Genomic DNA, 27,018 nt, shown 5'->3' on the forward strand with positions numbered 1-27,018 from the left:
ATTACTCACTCAGTTGTGTGTTGGATGTTATTTCCATGTTTCCTCTGTGGTTCTTCTGCAGGTTTTGGTTTGTTAGAATTTTTTTTGTTGATAGTCCTTGGTAGTCAGAATCCATTCCGGTAATTTTGTCCAAATCAAGGTTTTCGGTATGGAATTTTGATGTAGAAGGTATAAGTCCTGTATAAATCCTTGTGGGGAAAAATCCAAGTTTATCTACATTATTCCAGCTATAATTATATTTTTTTGCAAAAGAACTCAGGAACCCATGACCCCTCTCTCTCTCTCTCTCAGCAACAGCCTGCCTCACTTCCTGAAAGTCATCATGGCACAGTGAAATATAGTGTTATAAAGAGAAATGCCATGGCAGCCAGAGTGCAAATTAGAAATTGCCCAATATCCTGCAACCAATACATTTTCACACATGACATCGTTTTCAAAGTAGCCCCATTTATTAGGAAAACCACAGACATGGCAACCCTGCCGACCATTGTGTATTACTGCATTCGCGACCACCATATTGCACGCTTCATTGAATCACTTTATTACGCAACAAATACGGAATCAACTGAATAGGACATTGTCATCTATGGTTTAATTACTTGTTTTCATAGAACCAGCTATGAAAGAAAGTACATTTTTACTAATTGTGTTGCGCAAGAGCAGAGAAAAGCAGTCACGTGCCATTATCAGCTGAGCTGTCACACGTGATGGCCAAACTGCACCTAAGTGTAAACCACAGTACATTGTGAATCAATTATTAATTGCATTGCAAAAAGTTAGTTTGAATCATAGGATATTTACTGTCCATAAGATGCAAGCTACTTGGATCAACAGCGGCCCAACTTGCTCTTCTTTCAGAAGGCACTATTACACAATTGTATAGTATGAAACCAGGTTCACTGCAAACACATAGGCATTAAATGATTCAATACTTTATTGAGTTGCAAAAAGGAGAAGAAAAAAAATTACATTCACTGATTAAAAATCAAGAGAAAATAATTTGATAAGACAAGATCATTTAGAATGTTGTATACAGACAAGACAAAGAAATACAATTCCATCATATTGTATATAAGAATATTCTGTTCAGTTTGTTTTACAAACTACCAAGGTATGATTTTCCAATACTGTAGCAGCCAATACATAATGGAACACCTCCAGTGAGGGTAGAGGAATGTAATAAATAAATACTTAATTTTCTCAAACAAGCCACATCAATGACAGTCATTTAAAACAAGGAAACAAAGGATGATTTAACGCCAAAGGAATTCACACAGTACCTTCGTGATCTTTGTTGATATTCATTTTGATTTTGGTAAACAAATTGCATCGTAAACATTGGTCAACTTCTGCACAGTGGGTCATGCCGCTATTTGAAGGAAGGTAAGTTTGGCACTTTTATGCTGATGTCTCCAATGTTGATGTTTCTGGGCATTTCGGGAAGGTTCATGTTTTTTACGGCAGATACGGCACGAGCAGGTGCACCTGCAATACCAGCCTACACACAAAACACAGAGAGTTAAGAGTCACCAGAAACGCTTACAAACATATTGCACGTTACAACTTTCACACCACCAGACCTACTCACAATGGACAGGGACACACAACTCCACAGTACTAAATATAAAAGCACTATACGGACAACAGACAAAATGCAAAGCATCAACTATTAACAGACGTGTGCAAATGTACATTCAAATGCCTTGCTTCATATGCACATGCATTATTTAGTTCATTTATGATTTACATCACAACCAGAGCCAATTATGAATCAACTGTGAGAACATAGTGCTACATTCATAGATCTTGAAATATTCAATAGTATTGACTTTTAAAAAGACGGAGGCAGCATTGCTTGAAAAGTGAACCTACCAAATTCTTCAGGACTGATAAGGATACAAATGCAAGGAGAATTGGGTAAAGAAGAAAAAAATTGAATTTGAGATGAGAAGGAAATGAAGCTATAGATGTATAGAATCTTTATTGAAATCCCGAAAACCAAATTTGAACATGACTATAGTGAAATATCTTATTTATTTACGCGTCTTAGGAAAGAGGAACGAACTAGAGCAATATCAGATGGCCTAAAGGAAATTATCACATTGCACTAAGATTTATTTTGCTACATATTTATATTTATGTGAAAGGTTCTCAGATTAAAATTGTTCTCTGTGAAATACAATTCAGTATAGTTTCGTAGTCCTTTTTCTGGCCATTCCTAAAGTACAATAAACAAACTGTTTCACTGAAAGTGGATTTAAAAATGTGGGAACATTTTCAAGGATATACAGTGCATTCGGAAAGTATTCAGAAGCCTTCCCCTTTACCACATTTTGTTACATTACAGCCTTATTCTAAAATTGATTAAATATTTTTTTCCTCAATCTATACACAATACCCCATAATGACAAAGCAAAAACAGGTTGAAACATTTTTGCAAATGTATAATTTTTTTTAACAGAAATACCTTATTTTACATAAGTATTCAGACCCTTTGCTATGAGACTAGAAATTGAGCTCAGGTGCATCCTGTTTCCATTGATCCTCATTGAGATGTTTCTACAACTTGGGAGTCCACCTGTGGTAAATTCAATTGATTGGAAAGGCACACACACCAGTCTATATTAGGGCTGTGGCGGTCACAGAATTTTGTCAGCTGGTGATTGTCAACCAAATAACTTCTGGTCTCACAGTAATTGACCTTTAACTTCTTTGGGGTAGGGGGCAGTATTTTCACGTCCGGATGAAAAGCGTGCCCAGAGTTAACTGCCTGCTACTCAGCCATAAAAGCTGGAATATGCATATTATTACTAGATTTGGATAGAAAACTCTGAAGTTTCTACAACTGTTTGAATGATGTCTGATTATAACAGAACTCATATGGCAGGCAAAAACCTGAGAAAAAAATTCAACCAGGAAGTGGGAAATCTGAGGTTGGTCGTTTTTCAACTCATTCCCTATTGAAGATACAGTGGGATATTGGTCATGTTGCACTTCCTAAGGCTTCCACTAGATGTAAACAGTCTTTAGAGCCTTGTCTGATGCTTCTACTGTGAAGTGGTGCCGAATGAGAGTGGATTGAGTAAGGTCTACCATGAGCTGAACATACGCTGACCATGCGCGTTCATGTGAGAGCGAGCTCTGTTCCACCGCACTTCTGAAGACAAACGAATTCTCCGGTTGGAACATTATTGAAGAATTATGTTAAAAACATCCTAAAGATTGATTCAATACTTCGTTAGTCATGTTTCTACGGACTGTAATATAACTTTTAAAACTTTTAGTCCGTACTTTCCACTGGACTTGCACGCGCGTCGTGAGTTTGGAAAGTGTACTGAACGTTAGAACAAGGAGGAATTTGGACATAAATGATGGACATTATCGAACAAAACAAACATTTATTGTGGAACTGGGATTCCTGGGAGTGCATTCTGATGAAGATCATCAAAGGTAAGTGAATGTTTATAATGTTATTTCTGACTTCTGTTGACTGCACAATAAGGCGGATATCTTTTTGTCTTGATTGGGCTCTGAGCGCCGACCTCAGATTGCATGGTTTGCTTTTTCCGTAAAGCTTTTTTGAAATCTGACACAGCGGTTGCATTAAGGAGAAGTGATTCTAAAGTTCCATGCATAACACTTGTATTTATCAACATTTATAATGAGTATTTTTGTAAATTGATGTGGCTCTCTTCAAAATCACCGGATGTTTTGGTACTACTGAACGTAAGGTGCCAATGTAAACTCAGATTTTTGGATATAAATATGAACTTTACCAAACAAAACATACATGTATTGTGTAACATGAAGTCCTATGAGTGTCATCTGATGAAGATCAAAGGTTAGTGATTCATTTCATCTATATTTCTGATTTGTGAATCCTCTCTTTGGCTGGAAAAATGTCTGTGTTATTCTGTGAATAGGCACTCACCTAACATAATCGTTTGGTTTGCTTTCGTCGTAAAGCCTTTTTGAAATCGAACACTGTGGCTGGATTTACAACAAGTGTATCTTTTAAAATGGTATAAAATACAGTGAGGGAAAAAAGTATTTGATCCCCTGCTGATTTTGTACGTTTGCCCACTGACAAAAGAAATTATCAGTCTATAATTTTAATGGTAGGTTTATTTGAACAGTGAGAGACAGAATAACAACAAAAATATCCAGAAAAATGCATGTCAAAAATGTTATAAATTGATTTGCATTTTAATGAGGGAAATAAGTATTTGACCCCCTCTCAATCAAAAAGATTTCTGGCTCCCAGGTGTCTTTCATACAGGTAACGAACGGAGATTAGGAGCACACTCTTAAAGGGAGTGCTCCTAATCTCAGTTTCTTACCTGTATAAAAGATACCTGTCCACAGAAGCAATCAATCAATCAGATTCCAAACTCTCCACCATGGCCAAGACCAAGGAGCTCTCCAAGGATGTCAGGGACAAGATTGTAGACCTACACAAGGCTGGAATGGGCTACAAGACCATCGCCAAGCAGCTTGGTGAGAAGGTGACAACAGTTTCTGTGATTATTCGCAAATGGAAGAAACACAAAAGAACTGTCAATCTCCCTCAGCCTGGGGCTCCATGCAAGATCTCACCTCGTGGAGTTGCAATGATCATGAGAACGGTGAGGAATCAGCCCAGAACTACACAGGAGGATCTTGTCAATGATCTCAAGGCAGCTGGGACCATAGTCATCAAGAAAACAATTGGTAACACACTATGCCGTGAAGGACTGAAATCCTGCAGCGCCCGCAAGGTCCCCCTGCTCAAGAAAGCACATATACATGCCCGTCTGAAGTTTGCCAATGAACATCTGAATGATTCAGAGGACAACTGGGTGAACGTGTTGTGGTCAGATGAGACCAAAATGGAGTTCTTTGGCACCTGTCTCTTATACACATCTAGATGTGTATAAGAGACAGGCCATGTACCGTCAAATCTTGGGTGAAAACCTCCTTCCCTCAGCCAGGGTATTGAAAATGGGTCGTGGATGGGTATTCCAGCATGACAATGACCCAAAACACACGGCCAAGGCAACAAAGGAGTGGCTCAAGAAGAAGCACATTAAGGTCCTGGAGTGGCCTAGCCAGTCTCCAGACCTTAATCCCATAGAAAATCTGTGGAGGGAGCTGAAGGTTCGAGTTGCCAAACGTCAGCCTCGAAACCTTAATGACTTGAAGAAGATCTGCAAAGAGGAGTGGGACAAAATCCCTCCTGAGATGTGTGCAAACCTGGTGGCCAACTACAAGAAACGTCTGACCTCTGTGATTGCCAACAAGGGTTTTGCCACCAAGTAGTAAGTCATGTTTTGCAGAGGGGTCAAATACTTATTTCCCTCATTAAAATGCAAATCAATTRATAACATTTTTGACATGCGTTTTTCTGGATTTTTTTGTTGATATTCTGTCTCTCACTGTTCAAATAAACCTACCATTAAAATTATAGACTGATCATTTCTTTGTCAGTGGGCAAACGTACAAAATCAGCAGGGGATCAAATACTTTTTTCCCTCACTGTACATGTATGTTTGAGGAATTTTAATTATGGGATTTCTGTTTGAATTTGGCGCCTTGCAGTTTCACTGGCTGTTGACGAGGTGGGACGCTACCGTCCCACGTACCCTAGAGGTTAACACAAACACCGTTAGCATCTCCTGGCTTCCACACAGTCTACAAGTCACTGATGCAGACCTTTGGAACATCTACATTTTAAAAAGTTTAATCAATCCATGTAATATAGCCTACACCTTAACAATAAATCCATTATTTTAGACAGGTCTAAAGAAACATGATATGAAGAAAATGTAGTCTATTTCAGAAGAACAGAATTCAAAACTCAGTTGTCCTTATGTTAGGTCCTGATCTGTCTATGCCATATGGCTGAGGGATACACTAGTTCATTAAGCAGAGAACGTTTGCTTAGAATTCCGTGGCATTATTTTATATTATGAAGAATACAATTGAAGAAACCAATTGAAGAAAGCTGAATAAAATAGAAAGGATATTTTCTCCAAACGATGAGGAAGTGCGCACATGTGGCTAATCTGTGTTGAGAGGTTAACAAAGAAATAGGTACCCCTATATGCTTAATTTAAAATTAGGTAACTTTAGTTCTACAAACGTTGGGGTATGTTTTGATTTTTAATACATTGTAAGGCTGCTTGAAAGGCATGACCTCTGCTTTGTTTTTGGCTCAGGCTGTACACACTTCAGTCTCTCATTCACAATTTGACAAGCATTTGATAATGCCTCAAATTTCCCGGCGGCATCCCCTGTGTGGCCGAAACGCCCCCTAAAAATATATATATATAATAATTATAATTCCCTTCTCCCGAGTGCTCCAAATCTGGGGAAGGGTACCAAAACATTTCTGCAGCATTGAAGGTCCCCAAGAACAAAGTGGCCTACATCATTCTTAAATGGAAGAAGTTTGGAACCACCAAGACTCTTACTAGAGCTGGCCACCCAGCCAAACTGAGCAATCGGGGTAGAAGGGCTCTGATCAGGGAGGTGACCAAGAACCAGATGGTCGCGCTCCAGAGTTCCTCTGTGGAGATGGGAGAACTTTCCAGAAGGACAACCATCTCTGCAGCACTCCACAAATCAGGGCTTTATGGTAGAGTGGCCAGACGGAACCCACTCCTCAGTAAAGGCACATGACAGCCCGCTTGGCGTTTGCAAAAAGGCAACTAAAGGACTCTGACCATGAGAAACAAGATCTTCTGGTCTGATGAAACCAAGATTGAACTTCTTGGTCTGAATGCCAAACGTCACATCTGGAGGAAACCTGGCAACATCCCTATGGTGAAGCATTGGGGTGGCAGCATCAAGCTGTGGGGGTGTCTTTCAGTGGCGGGGACTGGGAGACTAGTCAGGATCGAGGGAAAGATGAACAGAGCAAAGTACAGAGAGAGATTGTTGATGAAAACCTGCTCCAGAGCGCTCAGGACCTCAGACTGGGGCGAAGGGACAAGTCTCTGAACGTCCTTGTGTGGCCCAGCCAGAGCCCGGACTTGAACCCGATAAAACGTCTATGGAGACCTGAAAATAGCTGTGCATCGACGCTCCCCATCCAACTTGACAGAGCTCGAGTAGATCTGCAGAGAAGAATGGGAGAAAAAATACAAATACAGGTGTGCCAAGACGACAAGGCTGTAATCACTGCCAAAAGTGCTTCAACAAACTAGAGTCTGAACACATAACTGAAATATTAAATTTACTTCTTTTTTTAAATTTAAATTTGCTAAATTTTCTAAACACCTGTTTTTGAGTCGCCGTTATGCGGTATTGTGTGTAGATTGAGGATTTAAAAAAAGGCTATAATATAGCAAAAAGTGAAAAGGGGTTTGAATACTTTCCGAATGCACTGCACTGTAATATATTAGAATTGTAACAACTCAGTGGAAACACGCTGAGGTAAGGACTTACTTGTTGGTAATGGGGAGTGACAAGGTTCAGTGTTTGTAAAATATGACAATGTTCAATCTAATGTTTGATTATTAAAATGTACAGACAAGTGTATAGCGACAGCTATTCAATGTGAGAATTATTTCCATAGTATTACCTAATGACATCATTCATGTGGGGAATTGCTGTAATACTGCATCACAGGACCATCTCAATTTAACCAGCATGGCTACCACAGCATTCTGCAGTGATACACCATCCCATCTGGTTTGCGCTTAATGGGACTATCATTTGTTTTTCAACAGGACAATGACCCAACACACCTCCAGGCTGTGTAAAGGCTATTTTTCCATGAAAGGAGAGTGACGGAGTGCTGCATCAGATGACCTGGCCTCCACAATCCCCCGACCTCAACCAAAATTGATGGGTTTGGGATGAGTCGGACCACAGAGTGAAGGAAAAGCAGCCAACATGTGCGCCGCATATGTCAAACTCCTTCAAGACTGTTGGAAAAGCATTCCAGGTGAAGCTCGTTGAGAGAATGCCAAGAGTGTGCAAAGCTGTCATCAAGGCAAAGGGTGGCTACTTTGAAGAACCTCAAATATATTTGGATCTATTTAACACTTTTTTGGTTACATCATGATTCCATATGTGTCATTTCATAGTTTTGATGTCTTCACTATTATTCTGCAATGTAGAAAATAGTACAAATAAAGAAAAACCCTTGAATGAGTAGGTGTTCTAAAACTTTTGACCGGTAGTGTATATTTCCACACTATGAGGTTAGTACTGTTAGGTTAGGTTAGTACATTTCACCATAATGTGAAATGGTGAAAATTATGATAATGCCCTTTTAGTGTAATTGCGGTTTGACCTGCCTGGTGAAATCACCAGGTGGTCAATTAGTTGATAGACCAATAAGAAAAAGGCCAAACCTCTGCCATTAACAGTTATTTTTCAGGTTTTCCCCTCCCTACAAAATTCTTAGAAAAATTGCTGTTTACTAAGAACCTGTTTATTTTTGACCATTTTAATATATATATTTTAAATCACAGTAAGGTACTTATGTTACCCAGAAATTGTTTAATATTGGAGATAAAAACAGCTGCATTGGGCCTTTAATTAACAACATCGCAATGAAATACATGGAAGTTTCAAATGATAATTGATAACATGTTAGCCAAGTAATTTGTGGTTTCAATGCTCCTTTTAGGTACCATTGATACATTTTAGGGTATGCTGTAAAAATATTTAGATGTTAGTGATGTCATTTTGTTATTAAGTGGTCAGCCTATGGAGAACTACGGATAGTGTAAATAAATTTGGGAAGTTACAGTACTTGTTGGAAATTTAGCAGTACCTGTGTCTACCTGTCCTGCCTGGGAGACTGAAAGATAAATGTCTGTAAAGAGAGAAGAATGGAAAGAACTAGAAAGGGTCAGGGGAAAAGAGGAATGAGGAATGTTGTTAAAGCAGATCAAAGAAATTACAGTTTATAAAAATAGAAAGTGATGAGACCTATCGTAGACCGCATTCATAGACTGCACTGAGAAGCCTCAACACCTCCAAAGGCATAGCAACACTTCTGATGTTTCATATTGATGAGCATGTGAAAGTGAACTAAATACAGCCGATCATTCTTCACCAATTTGTATTGATTTTTTTTATTACACACTACTAGGAATTTATGTTGTTTACGTCATTATTTATGGCTCTGAATTAGCGTTGAAGTTTGAATGATCATGACTATAAACACACTGCGGTCTAGGGTAGGTCCAAGAAGGAAAAGACGGAGCACATCTGATGTTTGTTGAGCAGTCAAAGACTTGGCGTACAATACAATAATGATTCCATTTCAAATCAACCACACAATACGGCCAAAAGTTGTTACCAAAGCATGGATTTCCATTATTAGATACAGCCACATTGCTACAGTGAGGTAATATCTGTAAATGTTAGCCAATGGTGCAGCACCAATTTGATATAAAGATAAGTTAACAGCAAGTTACACACCCGTAGGACTTTTGAGTCACACCATGTAACCTTACATTGTGCAGTAAGCAAACAAAACCTAAAATAACTCCTCAAAAGAACTTTGATAAACATTTGTGGCTTTTAAATATTTGGCTTCATATCCATTTATTTAACTGGAATATTTTGTGTGTGTCAATTTAAAAATACACCGGGTCTTGTATTTAGATGGATCAGAATACAGTCATAATGGCATTGTTCTGCAATTGGTAAATGGCAATGATTCCATAAAATTATCTCTGGCTGTAACAATCGGTTTTCATGAATGATGAAATTTAGAAATTGTTTTCAAAGAGATCTGAGAACAAAGAAATGTCTAGGCCTTAATATCTAGACTTGAACATCGAATGTCGTTAATTCAACATCGCTCTCTGACCACAACTAACCATTCAACAGCCATAGAAACACTACCACCATCTCCCCGTTTAAGCAAATACGTCAACACGAGATGTCCAGTCTGTAGAGTGGGATGAGCAATGCATCTCATGAGTGTGTGATTGTTCAGGATCAAGATTCCGCAGATGCATTGGACAATGTGTAAATTTAGATTCCAAAGAAGAGACAATCGGTGTCTGTGATGATGATTATAACTTAGGGGTAGGAAGGAAGATAAATGTAATGCTGTGTGGTTCAGCAGTGCAGTAGCGGAGGGCCAGAGAGCACAAACACTCAGAGTCAGGGCACTGGAGGGGCATGCAGGTTCCAGCATACACACATGCCTACACATACCTGGAGTATGAGAAGTCAGAACGAATTACTGCCACTCTTACCTCTGATTTCTCCATTTTGTTTTGGGCGTCCACCTGTGTGATGATCTCATTCATGTTGGTCTCTAGCACCATTCCTCCCATCACCATCTCTGCCAGTATATTGTGTACCTACAGGTTCAATCCAAAATGTTCTATTTATAGGCTCTTCTGCGAAAACATCCTATTGCTTTCACCCAAAAGAGATGTTTTAGGGGGGATTATTTTCTGTGCCTTTCACATATTTGTAACCTGCTGTAGAGAAAAGGTTCTCACAAACTCGCTCCTCTGTACACATGAATATCAATGTCATCTCTGTGTGTGAAATGCTGCACCCTGTGCAGAAAGTACTGTAATATCCTGCTTCGCTGCCACAGACTTGGCTAGACATGCCCAATAGATTTTCTTGTGACAAGAGCCAGCAGGACTGAAGCATTGTCACAGGGATATCATTAAGATGACGCTGATGGACACAGCCGCCCTGTTTCTACAAGGATTTTGCTGCATACAAGCATTTCGCTGGACCCGCTATAACATCTGCTAAACTGTGTACACGGCCAACTTTGATTTGACGGGAGATGAATTCAGACAGTCTTACAGTAAACAAATGACACTATAACACAGTGAGTTTCTATGGGAAGTCAGACATTCATTGTGAGCATTTAATGCCGCTGTTTGGAGCAAGGTTGACTTACATCCTTGGTATAGTGAATAAAAATTAAGGATGAAATAACAGGATATAGTTGATAAAATAATTCTCTACCTTGTCCACGTGGAAAATTAAGTCAAGTTCACAAACATTCTCAAAGCATTTGTCCAGGGTTTCCACAAACACCTGTGGAGAGACGATCACATTCACTGAACAGTGTAATAGTTTTTGGTGGACGGTAGATTATCTAAAATTGTGGTACCAAAATGGTTGTAGTTGAACAATGTATATTTTTTCAAATACAATTCCCCTAAGACTTTGGAAACATTACCTGGATAAGGTCAAGGATGCCAAGCTCACTCTCCGAGGAATCGACGCAGAATACGAAGTAGAGCGTAGCATAGTGTCTGTAGATGAGCTTGTTCTCTGACCCACCGATCAACCTAACGACACAAAAACAAAATGAAGGGACAATCAAAACTCTGAACAAGGGTGTACTCATTAGTGCAAACCGTAACAAAACCTTTGCAATGAAAACGTGTTTCTTATTGGGAAAATTCAGGTAGGTCCTGTCCAGCCCGTTTGCATGAGTTTGGAGTCTAGTAAATAAACACCAGTTGGTGTGCGTTTGCCTGGGATCTGTGAAGACTGGCATGCATGTGGAAGTGAGCCACGGTTGGTTAACAGAGATCAATGCAACAACAAGCCATCTGCCCTGTGTGCTTACACTACAAACTGACACGTCAGCAGCACTGTCTCCTAGTACTTCACCTCTACATCTCTACAAGTCCACACGACAAGGGGCACACACTCACACGGCACCAATCAATGCATGGGATAGTCCAGTGTCATGTTAATTAGTCAACACACACATTCCATGATGTGAAACACAGCCAAACATGCTGGTATGATGAACAAGTAAAAGGGTCACGTGTCTAGCGCAAGTTAAGTCCAGGCCAGGTACAGAAGCCTTGAACAATCTTTGTAAGGCCTGGTAAAAACATGTTGACCCGGATCTGCTTGAGCAACATCATACTTGCTGATGAGCATAAACAGCAGCAACAATCATATACCAGGGATCCCAGGGGGTTTATTTACTAGGAACCAAAAAGAAAAGAAGCAAACAGGCCAAAACAGAGGGAGACTAACCTGAACTTGTCCAATAAGAAAGGCTCATTCTCGACGCAAAACATTTTTCTACGGTGTGCACCAATGATCACACCCCAATTGTATTATTCTGTCATGTGAGAGGGAGGTTCCATAACGCAATAGCCTGCATCATGAATAATTAAATCATATTTAACTATTCATGATGATCCAATTTCTCTCCCCACCAGCTGGCCGCTATCTGATACCACTCTCCCTCTGTCCCTTTGGTCTCCCATGCAGTGCAACGTGTCATGGGGACGTTGCATCGTGAAAAGCTGATTCAACACGTGGAGCGTCTTGTTGAGCAGCCCACATCGTGAGATCAAATCGTTGGTTTGTATCAGTTGTACATGACATTGAAAGGTTATGCATTTCATTGTTACATGAGCAGGAAATGTTAAGACAAAAGCCTTCTATATCAATAGGGTCCAACATAACATATGGGGGTTATTGTTTTCAGTACCTGTGGACAGTTTATGACGTCTTAAAGAAATCTCTTACATTCCACCTTCTAGGAAATTGCAGACGTTCTCATCCCTTTTGGATACCAGATGAAATGTTTCTCTGATGATTTGTTGTTCTGTGTCTTCACTCTGTGGAACATAAAGGACAAACAGTCAGTGTGGATGAGAAAACAAAAATGTAAAGCTTTTGGTATAGGTCTGCAGAACATTTATGTTTAAAACTATCCATTCTTTTGTTCTGATAATTTACTGATGGCTGAGACTACCATATGTACACACTAATAACCTGGAAAAGTAGTAGTACATCCAAATGGTCACATAACCATGTATTTTTTGAAGAATTGAAAGCAGTAACTTCCCTCAATGTACTACCCTCAATGAGCTTTACTGACTAGCACCAATATTTTATTTTTATTCAAAATAGTTTGAAGATACACTACATGACCAACAGTATGAGGACACCTGCTCATCAAACATCTCATTCCAAAAGTCATGGGCAATAATGTGGAGTTGGTCCTTTGCTACTATAACAGCCTCCACTCTTCTGGGAAGGCATTTCACTAGATGTTGGAACATTGCTGCAGGGACTTGCTTCCATTCAACAGCAAGATCATTAGTGAGGTTGGGCACTAATGCTGGGCGATTAGGCTTGGCTCGCAGTCAGCATTCCAATTCATCCCAAAGGTGTTTGATCAGGTGGAAGTCAGGGCTCTGTGAAGGCCAGTCAAGCATTTTTTGCAGTAAAATTATATGCAAAATGTACATTTTGACTCAGTAACAGAGAATTGGGATTTATTTTCTTTCAGCATCTTGAGAGAATGAATGCGCAGTTAGGGACCGTCAGCAGAGTTGGCGGTGCTATCTTTATTATCATCATAAAAGCAAATAGTATTTCACATACTGTGGGGCAAAAAAGTATTTAGTCAGCCACCAATTGTGCAAGTTCTCCCACTTAAAAAGATGAGAGAGGCCTGTAATTTTCATCATAGGTACACTTCAACTATGACAGACAAAATGAGAAGAAAAAAAATCCAGAAAATCACATTGTAGGATTTTTTATGAATTTATTTGCAAATTATGTTGGAAAATAAGTATTTGGTCACCTACAAACAAGCAACATTTCTGGCTCTCACAGACCTGTAACTTCTTCTTTAAGAGGCTCCTCTGTCCTCCACTCGTTACCTGTATTAATGGCACCTGTTTGACCGTGTTATCAGTTATAAAAGACACCTGTCCACAACCTCAAACAGTCACACTCCAAACTCCACTATGGCCAAGACCAAAGAGCTGTCAAAGGACACCAGAAACAAAATTGTATAGACCTGCACCAGGCTGGGAAGACTGAATCTTCAATAGGTAAGCAGCTTGGTTTGAAGAAATCAACTGTGGGAGCAATTATTAGGAAATGGAAGACATACAAGACCCACTGATATCTCCCTCGATCTGGGGCTCCACGCAAATCTCACCCCGTGGGGTCAAAATGCCCAGAAACCACACGGGGGGACCTAGTGAATGACCTGCAGAGAGCTGGGACCAAAGTAACAAAGCCTACCATCAGTAACCACACTACGCCGCCAGGGACTCAAATCCTGCAGTGGTCAGACGTGTCCCCCTGCTTAAGCCAGTACATGTCCAGGCCGTCTGAAGTTGCAAGAGAGCATTTGGATGATCCAGAAGAAGATTGGGAGAAATGTCATATGGTCAGATGAAACCAAAATATAACTTTTGGTAAAAACTAACTCGTCGTGTTTGGAGGACAAAGAATGCTGAGTTGCATCCAAAGAACACCATACCTACTGTGAAGCATGGGGGTGGAAACATCATGCTTTGGGGCTTTTTTCTGCAAAGGGACCAGGACGACTGATCCGTGTAAAGGAAAGAATGAATGGGGCCATGTATCGTGAGATTTTGAGTGAAAACCTCCTTCCATCAGCAAGGGCATTGAAGATGAAACGTGGCTGGGTCTTTCAGCATGACCAATGATCCCAAACACACCGCCCGGGCAACGAAGGAGTGGCTTCGTAAGAAGCATTTCAAGGTCCTGGAGTGGCCTAGCCAGTCTCCAGATCTCAACCCCATAGAAAATCTTTGGAAGGAGTTGAAAGTCCGTCTTGCCCAGCAACAGCCCCAAAACATCACTACTCTAGAGGAGATCTGCATGGAGGAATGGGCCAAAATACCAGCAACCGTGTGTGAAAACGTTGTGAAGACGTACAGAAAACGTTTGACCTCTGTCATTGCCAACAAAGGGTATATAACAAAGTATTGAGATAAACTTTTGTTATTGACAAAATACTTATTTTCCACCATAATTTGCAAATAAATTCATTAAAAATCCTACAATGTGATTTTCTGGATTTTTTTTCTCATTTTGTCTGTCATAGTTGAAGTGTACCTATGATGAAAATTACAGGCCTCTCTCATCTTTTTAAGTGGGAGAACTTGCACAATTGGTGGCTGACTAAATACTTTTTTGCCCCACTGTACATAAAATTTGCATCCAAGCTGAACTGAAATCTTATTTAAAAAATTGTTTTAACAGCTTTTATTTTCCTTAAAACCAGTCAAACTGATGTAATTTGGACATTTTGCACAGAAAATCATTCCTGTTTTTTTTTTTTTTTTTGCATTTTCTCCGCGATCCCTAAACATCTATGCTGAGCGAGAGAAGCAGAGATGAAGAAAAAAAAACTGATGTCATCTAACATTAGATTGGAGCATTAACTTCTTTCAGCTAGGGGGCAGAATTTGTATGTTTGGAAAAATAACATTCCCAAGGTAAACAGACTATTTCTCAGGTCCAGATACTAGAATATGCATATAATTGACAGATTTGGATAGAAAACACTCTAAAGTTTCCAAAACTGTCAAAATATTGTCTGTGAGTATAACAGAACTGATTTTGCAGGCAAAAACCTGAGGAAATTCAACCCGGAAGTGCCTTTTATTTGGAAAAATCCCTGTTCCGTTGCCTGCCCCTCCATTTACAATGACTTCCTCAGGCTGTGACCAGGCTTTAGACATAGTTTCAAGCTTTTATTTTGAAAAATGAGCGAGATTTTTCAAAACGCGTCATGTGTCCTTTGATTAGTTACTGCGCGCGAGAGATCTAGCTCGACATTTTCTTTCTCTGTAGTATTGAATAGGTTACCGTCCGGTTGAAATATTATCGATTATGTATGTTAAAAACAAACTGAGAATTGATTATAAAAAACGTTTGACATGTTTCTACGAACATTACGGATACTTTTTTGAATTTGTCTGCCTTTCAGGACCGGAACGAGCCTGTGGTTTTCTGAACATAACGCGCAAACCAAATGGCAGATTTTGGTTATAAAACTAATCTTTATCGAACAAAAATAACATTTATTGTGTAACTGGGAGTCTCGTGAGTGCAAACATCCGAAGATTATCAAAGGTAAGCGATTCATTTTATTGCTTTTCTGACTTTCGTGACCAAGCTAATTTGCGGCTAGCTGTTCTTACTGTTTTGTCTAGTGATTGATAAACTCACAAACGCTTGGATTGCTTTCGCTGTAAAGCATATTTTCTAAATCTGACACGATAGGTGGATTAACAACAAGCTAAGCTATGTTTTGGTATATTTCACTTATGATTTCATGATTATAAATATTTATTTTTATTTTTATTTTTATTTGGCGCTCTGCAATTCAGCGGTTGTTCACGAAAATTATCCCGCTAAAGGGATCCGTGCGTCAAGAAGTTAAGGGAAGTGATACCGAGATGGGGCTTATTTCGGACATTAGATTCTGATCAAGGAACGCATTTCACTTCTAAAGTGCTACAAGCGGTACGTAAGGCTTTGGGAATCTCCCATGCTATTCATTGCCCGTATAGGCCGCAAGCGGCGGGATTAGTGATTTGGCGATAATGGGAAAATCTATGTTATCCTATTGTCAGAAAATGACCCATGCGTTGCAATGTGTATTATCCCAGGTGAAAGCAGCATACGAGGAGCAGGCGCCAGGAGATAACCGAGAGCACAGGCTGACTCCTGGAGAGCGAGTGTGCATCAAGATCCACCAGGCGGGGGTGCTGGGACGGCGTTGGTCAGGACCATGCACCCGCAGCGGTAAAGACCACAACCTCTCCTCGGTGGGTTCACACTTCTCACGTGAAACGATATCCCGCAGCATAATGGGCGAGTTAGAAGTCGCCATGATAGTTGAAGCGAAGCTAAAGTGAGAGAGGATGAGTCCACTGTAGACAAGCAGTTGGGTTGGGTCTGGGAGCTATTTTAACCGACACAGTTTTGGTGTCTGTTGCTTTGATGGTTACTGAACCATGTAAATAAGATAGTCAATCTATTAGCATAGAATGAGTTGCTAAATATGAAGACACGAGAATGCATTGGGGTAAAGTCGGTACTAACGCCACGGATACTAGACAGGTCACTCATCACAAAGGTCTGGTGATATGGGTGGAGACACTTGATAACGAACTAGCACATTGGACGTAGGTTGTTCTGAACGAGGTGTGGTTTTGTTACAGACAGGAGTGTGGAAGGAACATAATAATACTGAGAGTTTAAAGAATGAAACTAGATTTTCTCTGTTGCCACAGATGGAAGTCATGTGCCAGGGTTCTAGATCAGCTGAAGCTCAGTCGATAACTTTCAGACTAATGTTACCAGAACTCAAAACATTTCAGGAGGTTGATAGCGTCGACACAATCATTGCGCTGACGATGGAGTAGCAAAGGATAGTGTGGGGGAAGTGCTATCTCGTAAAAGGAGGTTTTATTTAATAGCCCTTTAGTGCATTACTGGTGAAGTGGTCAGGGAAAGTTTCAGACACCGGTAGACCACGAACCTGGGGAAAGATAGTTTGTTGGGGTATTTATACTCCCCCCTTAGGACAACATCCTAAGGGGGGAATATGAGAACCAAACTACTCTTACTATTAAGCGTAAGGGGGAAGAAGATGCACATGAGCAGATGAAGGCATACTTGCAGACTCATTTAGGGGCAGAACTAGTGACAAAGACCAACATCCATCAGTGTAGATGGTATGCTGGAGGGGTCACGGGTCAGGCCTACGGAGTGTTAGTTGCAAATTCTGGCAGGACCGATATCAGTGCATTCTATGGAGTCCCAAAAACCAAGGCATTAATGTTACATGGAATTGGCAGAGCAGAATTTAATATGACTGGGGCGGAAGTTTGTGTGTCTAGTAAATTAAGGAAGTGGGTACTAGAGTCTCTGGGGAACGATAACTCCTCTATGTATATTGTTACAGGAAATAGCTCGTAGGAAAGGGAGGACAGCTAGTTGTGTACAATATAGGGACTATTATGGAGATGAATTGAACGTTACACATACCCAGATCATGGTGAAAGTAGTAGAGACAGTGTTGTCATCTCAGACACTTGTCAACTTTTAGTAATGAGTTTGTCACAAAAGGCATAACACTTGAAAGAATAGCCACAGATCCCATCTTCTGCAGAGTGTGATTAAGAAACATGTGACTCAGAGTTTGTGTCTGGATTCTCTTCCAACGCCACTAATTGCTCCCCCATTTGACAGGTAGTAAATACTTGACATACCTCCCAGAAGATTGGGACCGAGTGACGGTAAACGGAAAGTGTCAGAAGGTGGCTGCTTATCAACCGTTGGGACCCAAAGTCTACACCGTAACAAGGGTGTTCACAAACGGGTGGAGTGTAGATTGGCCTTGGGATGAGTACCTAACTTAAGCACAGGAAAGTATTATCCACAGGTACCAACTGTAGCAGAACACAGGAGGTCATTGGAGATGTTGGTGGCTAAGGACCAGGGAATGAACTGGGAGACAGGTAAGGAGTATCTGAAAGGTTCAGTCCTAAGTAAACACGAAGATAATCGAAGATACGGTGGAAATTACAAGATTACGTTAGAATGCTATTATTGCATCAAATGGTTGTTTCATGCAACAGAAAAAGGGGTTGTTAGATCGCTCATCTGTGTGTGTTCTACTGAGGATGGGCCTCTGGGAGATAACACTGACAGGAGATTTACAATGTCTTTTGGGTGATAAAACCTAAAGGGACCCCATTCCAGAGCATGAGTTAATGTTTCTGTTCTATATGGTACCAGGGAGAGAGAACTGTTTTTACAGCAGATACTGTCTGCTGTGAATTATAAGTATCTTTCATACAAATCTTAACCTTGTTACCCATTCTTTACATCTGTTCGTCATGTAGGTTGAAAGGGGTGTATTTTAGCTATAAAGGACCGTCGTACTTTTGTCTCGGGGCTCTCAACGAATCATCCGAGGGTGATTCGTCGACCAGCCATCATTATTGTAGGGCACTCAAACATTTCACTTTATGTGTGTGCATTGTATTGACCTGCTCCCTTATTAATAAGTGATTAAAGATTTAGTTTAAGTATAACTGAGTTGTGTGTGTCTCTCCTCATTTGATAGTAAAGAAATTAACCACCACAAACAGCAGGAGAAAGATTCCAGGCAATAGCTATTCTCACGGCAGTCGCTGTAGGGACAAGAACTGAAGGAGCAGTACTAGTAGGATGAAGGATGCTATATTGACAGCATGGAACTGGACTACTGCGCAAATGAGGGGTGTTGTGAGATATGTGTCAGGAGCAGTGTTAGTAATAGCAGGGGTTACTTTGGTGATATTGTTGGGATATCATGTGCTGAGGGCATTGATGTTAAAACGACTACGCAGTGTTGAGTTAACCTCAGGATGAGGTACAATTGATAAGGCTACCGCACGTATATATCGGGTGGCTATGGAGGAAGGTGATGAGGAGCAAAGTGAGAATGACATGGCTTGGGAACACCTCTTAGATCCTGTAGTCTGACTGGGAAGACTGGGAGAAAGCACGAGGAGGCTTTTTAGGGCTTCCATTTTTGCCAACCTCAGCAGAAAAATATCCTCAAGGCATAGTCAGGCTAAGCGAGAGGATGGGATTTGTCATGTTATCAAACTTTGGGTTGTCATGCATATATAATTCTGCATATCTTAACACGTTATTAATGCTGTTATGTTTTAAGTGCCTTTTTGTTGCTTTCCAAGTTGTGTGCTATCACTCTCTTAGGAACCAGGAGAAAGTGGAGAAACTAAAAAGCAGCTCCAGCTGAAGTGTAGGAAGCCAACTGCTTCAGCTGGAATGGCATTCTGTTGTGATGGGATGGAAATAAGAGTGTGCAGGTAGAACAGAGGCCATAAGCCTAACAGTGAATGTTAAATCATGTTTCATTTTTTTTGTTCATGTTTATTATTATTATTGTTTGTTCATTTATAAGTAATTTTCAAGTGTGTGTAATGTTGAACAGTATGGAGTTAAAATGTTCGAAACGGGGGACTGTTGGATTCAGGGTTAAACTTGGAACATTGCTATCCAAGAGACTGGTTTTTACATCAGAAGTGAATGGTTATCTGTAGGAGCCAGATGGCTTTGGAATGTGCTGGGTGGACGGGAGGAAGTCACAGGATTGCTATAGAGGATACGGATGGACATCTGTGGATTAGGTAAAAGAAGGGTTGAGGTCAGGTCAGATCCCCTTAAGGGAGAAATGATGGTTTATTACCCCATTACTTCATCCTTCTGTCGAACCATAATTGATGTAAGGATTGGAGAGAAGGAGGAGTGCCTAAATTGGAGTATATATATACACATACTTGTGGTGGTGGAAACATGTTTCTTCTAATGCAGCTGTATTGATCCTCTGGGAATAATTAAACTTGGTTAAGCTTTCATAGCGTCCGTTGAGTTATTTACTCTTGAGATTTAGAACCACACCCCCCCCTTCAAATTAGTGGACTCGGCTATTTCAGCCACACCCATGGCTAACAGGTGTACAAAATTGAGCACACAGCCATGCATTCGCCATAGACAAACATTGGCAGTAGAGCAGTGACTTTCAACATGACACCGTCATAGGATGCCACCTTTCCAACAAGTCAGTTCATCAAATTTCTGCCCTGCTAGAGCTGCCCCAGTCAACTGCAAGTGCTATTATTGTGAAGTGGAAACGTCTAGGAGCAACAACGGCTCAACCACGAAGTGGTAGGCCACACAAGCTCACAGAACAGGACCGCCGAGTACTTAAGCGTGTAAAAATAATCTGTCCTCGGTTGCAACACCCACAACAGAGTTCCAAACGGCCTCTGGAAGAAACATCAGCACAATAACTGTTTGTCGGGAGCTTCATGAAATGGGTTTCCATGGCCGAGCAGCCGCACACAAGCCTAAGATCACCGTAAGCAATGCCAAGTGTCGGCTGGAGTGGTGTAATGCTTGCCGCCATTGGACTCTGGAGCAGTGGAAACGCGTTCTCTGGAGTGATGAATCACGCTTCACTATCTGGCTCTCCGACGGATGAATTTGGGTTTGGCGGATGCCAGGAGAACACTACCTGCCCAAACGGACAGTGCCAACTGTAAAGATTGTTGGCGGTGGAATAATGGTCTGTGGTTGTTTTTCATGGTTCGGGCAAGGCCCCTTAGTTCCAGTGAAAGGAAATCTTAACAGTACAGCAAACAATGACATTCTAGACAATTCAGTGATTCCAACTTTGTGGCAACAGTTTGGGCCTGTTTCAGCATGACAATGCTCCTGTGCACAAAGCGAGGTCCATATAGACATTTTTGTCGAGATCCGTGTGGAAGAACTTGACTGGACTGCACAGAGCCCTGACTGCGAGCCAGGCATAATCTCCCAACATCAGTGCCCGACCTCACTAATACTTGAGGCTGAATGGAAGCAAGTCCCTGCAGCAATGTTCCAACAACTATTTTTTTTTCTTTATTTAACTAGGCAAGTCAGTTAAGAACAAATTCTTATTTACAATGACGGCCTCCCAAAAGGATGAGAGCTGGGATTAAAAATGTAATGTTTTATTAAATACAAATAGGACAAAACACACTACATAACGAGAGACCTAAGACAACAGTTTGCATGGCAGCAACATATGACAACATGGTAGCAACAACATGGCAGCAGCACAAAACATGGTACAAACATTATTGGGCACAGACAACAGCACAAAGGGCAAGAAGGTAGAGACAACAATATATCACACAAAGTAGCCACAACTGTCAGTAAGAGTGTCCATGATTGAGTCTTTGAATGAAGAGATGGAGATAAAACTGTCCAGTTTGAGTGTTTTTTTGCAGCTCGTTCCAGTCGCTAGCTGCAGCGAACTGAAAGGACGAACAACCCAGAGATGTGTGCGCTTTGGGGACCTTTAACAGAACGCGACTGGCAGAACGGGTGTTGTATGTGGAGGATGAGGGCTGCAGTAGATATCTCAGATAGGGAGGAGTGAGGCCTAAGAGGGTTTTATAAATAAGCCTCAACCAGTGGGTCTTGCGATGGGTATACAGAGATGACCAGTTTACAGAGTACTGAGTGCAGTGATGTCTCCATTAAGGAGCATTGGTGGCAAATCTGATGGCCGAACGGTAAAGAACATCTAGCCTCTCGAGAGCCCTCTTACCTGCCGATCTATAAATTATGTCTCTGTAATCTAGCATGGGTAGGATGGTCATCTGAATCACGGTTAGTTTGGCAGCTGGGGGGAAAGAGGAGCAATTACGATAGAGGAAATCAAGTCTAGATTTAACTTTAGCTTGCACCTTTGATATGTGCTGAGAGAAGGACAGTGTACCGTCTAGCCATACTCCCAAGTACTTGTATAAGGTGACTACCTCAAGCCCTAAACCCTCAGGTGGTAGTAATCACACCTGTGGGGAGGGGCATTCTTCTTACCAAACCACATGGCCTTTGTTTTGGAGGTGTTCAGAACAAGGTTAAGGGCAGAGAAAGCTTGTTGGAGAGCGTATAACACAAAATCCAGGGAGGGGCCAGCTGAGTATAAGACTATCATCTGCATATAAATTATGAGAGAGCTTCCTACTGCCTGAGCTATGCTGTTGATGTAAATTGGGAAGAGCGTGAGGCCTAGGATCGGGCCTTGGGGTACACCCTTGGTGACAGGCAGTGGCTGAGACAGCAGATGTTCTGACTTAATACACTCTTTGAGAGAGGTAGTTAGCAAACCAGGTCAAAGACCCATCAGAGACACCAATAGTCCTTAGCCGGCCCACAAGAATGGATGGGTCTACCGTATCAAAAGCTTTGGCCAAGTCAATAAAAAGAGCAGCACAACATTGCTTAGAATCAAGGGAAATGGTGGCATCATTGAGGACCTTTTAGGTTGCAGTGACGCATACATAACCTGAGCGGACACCAGATTGGATACCAGAGAGAATACTATATACACATCAAGAAAGCAAGTCAGTTAATTATTAACAAGTTTTCCCAACACTTTTGATAAACAAGGCAAAATAGAAATAGGCCTATACCAGTTAAGATCAGCTTGATCTCCCCCTTTAAATAAAGGAGAAACCGTGACTGCCTTCCAAGCAATGAGAACCTCACCAGAGAGAAGAGACAGGTTAAAAAAGGTCAGTGGAAAGCCTTCCCAGAAGAGTGGAGGCTATTATAGCAGCAAAGGGGGACCAACTCCATATTAATGCCCATGATTTTGGAATGAGATGTTTGACGAGCAGGTGTCCACATACTTTTGGTTATGTAGTGTATTTTAAAAGTTGAGACTTTGAGGACTATAATAATTATGGCTTTGATATCATACAAACAAGCTAAACGTGCACTTCACATTGCCATATCATAAAACTCCTGTAATATACAGTAGATGTTTATGATAACCATGTTTGATCACATGGCGTTTTACCCTGGGTTGTTCTGAACCGAATGAGCCTGTTTGTTGTATTGTGGGGAAAAAAGTGCCGCAGACCATGCATCTCAGTGCACTCGACTCCATTCTATACGCACCAATATTACGAGCTGCTTCTCTTAATTTCTTAGTGAATGCCTAACACTAAAATAGTATTTTATAATTTAGCTTTTATAATAAGCTTTCAAATTATGCCCACCTGACCCAGAATGTGATTTATAAAAATGGACCGGTTTGGGATTGCGTAAACGGTAATTATGTAAAGGCGAAGACGCACGCTTTTGCCGAAGTCTTAAGGCATCTGCATACTAGGTTCGGTTTGCTCATAGCAGAACCCTACTAGGCGAAGTGAACATCCGCGTCTCGCATACTCGCTTATAAAGAAAAGCAGCAATAATTCCGTTTGTCCCTCTTGCGACGCCGTAGTCAGTAAACAGTTCCTTAAAATAGTCTGAATTGATCTAACTCAAGAAATCTGTAATGAATTGACGTATTTGCCGAGGCAATTATATATATATATAGATATATATATATATAAATATATATACACACACACACAGTGGGGAGAACAAGTATTTGATACACTGCTGATTTTGCAGGTTTTCCTACTTACAAAGCATGTAGAGGTCTGTAATTTTTATCATAGGTACACTTCAACTGTGAGAGACGGAATCTAAAACAAAAATCCAGAAAATCACATTGTATGATTTTTAAGTAATTAATTAGCATTTTATTGTATGACATAGTATTTGATCACCTACCAACCAGTAAGAATTCCGGCTCTCACAGACCTGTTAGTTTTTCTTTAAGAAGCCCTCCTGTTCTCCACTCATTACCTGTATTAACTGCACCTGTTTGAACTCGTTACCTGTATAAAAAGACACCTGTCCACACACTCAATCAAACAGACTCCAACCTCTCCACAATGGCCAAGACCAGAGCGCTGTGTAAGGACATCAGGGATAAAATTGTAGACCTCTACATGCTTTGTAAGTAGGAAAACCTGCAAAATCGGCAGTGTATCAAATACTTGTTCTCCCCACTGTATATACAGTTGAAGTCGGAAGTTAGCCAAAAACATTTCAACTCAGTTTCACAATTCCTGACATTTAATCCAAGTAAAAATTCCCTGTCTTAGATCAGTTAGGATCACCACTTTATTTTAAGAATGTGAAATGTCAGAATAATAGTAGAGAATTATTTATTTCAGCTTTTATTTATTTTATCACATTCCGAGTGGGTCATTCTACAATGTAGAAAATAGTAAACAATTAAGAAAACCCCTTGAGTGAGTAGGTGTGTCAACTTTTGACTGGTACTGTAAACTGAACAAAAATGTAAAAGTGTTGGTCCCATGTTTCATGAGGTGAAATAAAATACCCCACAAATGTTCCATATGCACAAAAAGCTTATTTCTCTCAAATGTCTTGCACAAATTTGTGTACATCCCTTAGTGAGCATTTCTCCTTTGCCAGGATAAGCCTGACAGGTGAGGCATATCAAGAAGCTGACTAAACAGCATGATCATTACAGGTCCACCTTTTGCTGTGGACAATAAAAGGCCACTAAAATGTGCAGTTGTCACAACAATGCCACACAACAATGCCACAGATGGCTCAAGTTGAGGGAGCGTGCGATTGGCATGCTGATTACAGGAAAGTTCACCAGAGCTGTTGCCAGAGAATTGAATGTTAATTTCTCAACAATAAACTACCTCCAACATTGTTTTAGAAATTTGGCCAACCGGCCTCAACCGCAGACCATGTGTTAACCACGTCAGCCCAGGACCTCCACATCCGGCTTCTTTACCTGCAAGATTGTCTTAAACCAGACACCCGGACTGAGGGGTATTTCTGTCTGTAATAAAGCCCTTTTGTGGAGAAAAACTCATTCTGATTGGCTGGGCCTGGCTCCCCAGTGGGTGGGCCTATGCCATCCCAGGCCCACCCATGGCTATGCCCCTGCACAATCATGTGGAATTCATAGAGTAGGGCCTAATTTATTTAAATTGACATTTCCTTATATGAACTCAATAAAATCGTTAACTGTTGCATGTAGTGTTTATATTGTTCAGTATAAAATGAGTTTGGAGTGATAACATGATTAGACACATTCTCATAATTCATTGTAGTCTGTCAAGTGCTGACTAAAGAAACAAAATGTTTTAAAAAATCAGTTTGGGGGATCAACTACAATCACATGTAATAAGGCAAAATGGGTGAACGTTCCCTTAAATTGGTTTTGGGAAACCGGCCTGGTCTCAAATTACAGTTTCAGAATATGACTAGTACCGTTAGCTAACAAGTACTGTTGTTTTCAATAATGATGCAGTTAATTAGCACAACTAAGTTTTAGCTAACAACATTGCCATAGCTAACTATTTAACGTTAGCTAGTTGTCAGCCCAAAAAGAAATGGCTAATGTTAGCTAGCTATGTCGTCACATCAAACAAAGCTTTTGTATAAGTAACGTTACGAGAATCCCAGTGTGGTTAGCTAGCTAGTAACTCTTTAACTTTACTGGATTCGTAACGTACAGTAAGTAACGTTATCTAGCTAGATAATTTAAACGTTAGCTGTGTGACAGATTTGCTTGCTATTAACTGTTACTAGTTAGTAGATTATAAACAACCGCATACTCACGTAATGCTCGTAGAATTTAGAAAGCCGAGGTTTTCCATGGTTGTTGAATATTATTATGGCTTTAATCATGATGTTCTGTTTTATGAGGGGCGAAGAAAAATGGTATACCTGGGACGCTGAAATCCGTTTCAATCTTTCTAGCTAGAACGGCTAACAAGCTAAATTACATGCCGCTTCTCAATCCAGTTTTTGCGGAAATACTCCACGTCAAAAACCATTAATCTTCTTCTAACTACAACAGCCGTGGTGGGTCAAACTGCGATGGTAAACGTTTCATTTGACCAGTCAGAACTCAACCTCTCCACCTCTTTCAAGACACTTGAGACAGCTGGAGATGTCCCATTTTACTAGATCTGAAACCACTGGATAGTGTTACCAAAATGGCGGAAAAGTCCTAGCGATCTTCTTCGTGTAGTTTTCCCAGCAGACTAATCGCTTTATTACATGTTGCTGCCTTTCACAGTGTGAATAACACATTTTCTTTACGACCCCTGTAGTTCTTCTGCACTAAAATTGCTGTCACTCAAAAACGTATCTGCTGTTTACCCACCAAATCAATCTTCTGAGATTTCCATTTAATCTGTGCGGTACAATTAATGACCATAGCAATAAATCTGACTTTATAAAAACTCATCCTCTCTGGTTCTGTCTTTTCATGCCTATGCCTACTTACTTTGGGGCTTGCAGTCAAATAACTCACCCTTGGGATATCCTTTATTCTTTTCACTGCTTCTGCATAGGAAACATTCTGCCCCACTCGAAACTCTGGCAATCTCAACCTGTCTCTCTCTTATAGTGCACTTCGGATCTCCAGCTGCATGGGCTTTCTCTATCACAACTTTACACTCCATCTGACTATGCCCTCCTGCACATTTCTCACATCGTGGGATCTCCCTTCTACACACTGCTGCAACTGAATCCTTAGCTGAATCCTTAGCACCTAAAGTTCGGTACAGGCCCTCACAGAATAGCAAATGTAAACGAACCTGACCTTATCAGGTAGAAAATATGTGTCAAAGCTCAATGAGACAGACAGGTTTTTCTCAGTTACGCCATTGAGTCTAAGTCTCAGCAAACGGTGGGCGTCACAAACACCAGGAATATTATTTTTCATTTGATCCACCTCTACCCCACTAATCACTCAGGTTGAAACCTGAGACGCATGACTCGAAGCGGCAGCTTCCTCTGGGTGGAGGATGCACA

The 27,018-nt window shown here is 40.7% G+C and overlaps 1 protein-coding gene across 4 annotated transcripts; it reads right to left on the minus strand.

Moving 5' to 3' along the window:
* Positions 1-965: 965 nt before the first annotated feature.
* On the minus strand, positions 966-26,218 carry LOC111957890 (AP-3 complex subunit sigma-1). 4 transcript variants are annotated; one of them, XM_023978968.2, is made up of 7 exons: positions 25,816-26,218; positions 12,484-12,575; positions 11,165-11,276; positions 10,948-11,019; positions 10,209-10,316; positions 8,768-8,835; positions 966-1,498 (listed from the first exon to the last, which is right to left on the minus strand). In XM_023978968.2, exons 1-7 carry the CDS (start codon positions 25,882-25,884, stop codon positions 1,456-1,458), a joined length of 564 nt encoding a protein of 187 aa, XP_023834736.1. In that variant the 5' UTR covers positions 25,885-26,218; the 3' UTR covers positions 966-1,455. The 4 variants fall into 4 exon arrangements, with proteins under 4 accessions (XP_023834736.1, XP_023834733.1, XP_023834737.1 ...); XM_023978969.2 differs by having other exon boundaries at positions 1,228-1,498; positions 8,768-8,809; XM_023978970.2 differs by lacking the exon at positions 966-1,498 and adding an exon at positions 1,867-1,886 and having other exon boundaries at positions 8,768-8,809.
* Positions 26,219-27,018: the final 800 nt, after the last annotated feature.

The sequence above is a fragment of the Salvelinus sp. IW2-2015 genome, linkage group LG33 (genome assembly GCF_002910315.2).
Source record: "Salvelinus sp. IW2-2015 linkage group LG33, ASM291031v2, whole genome shotgun sequence".
NCBI classification, from domain to species: Eukaryota; Metazoa; Chordata; class Actinopteri; order Salmoniformes; family Salmonidae; genus Salvelinus; species Salvelinus sp. IW2-2015.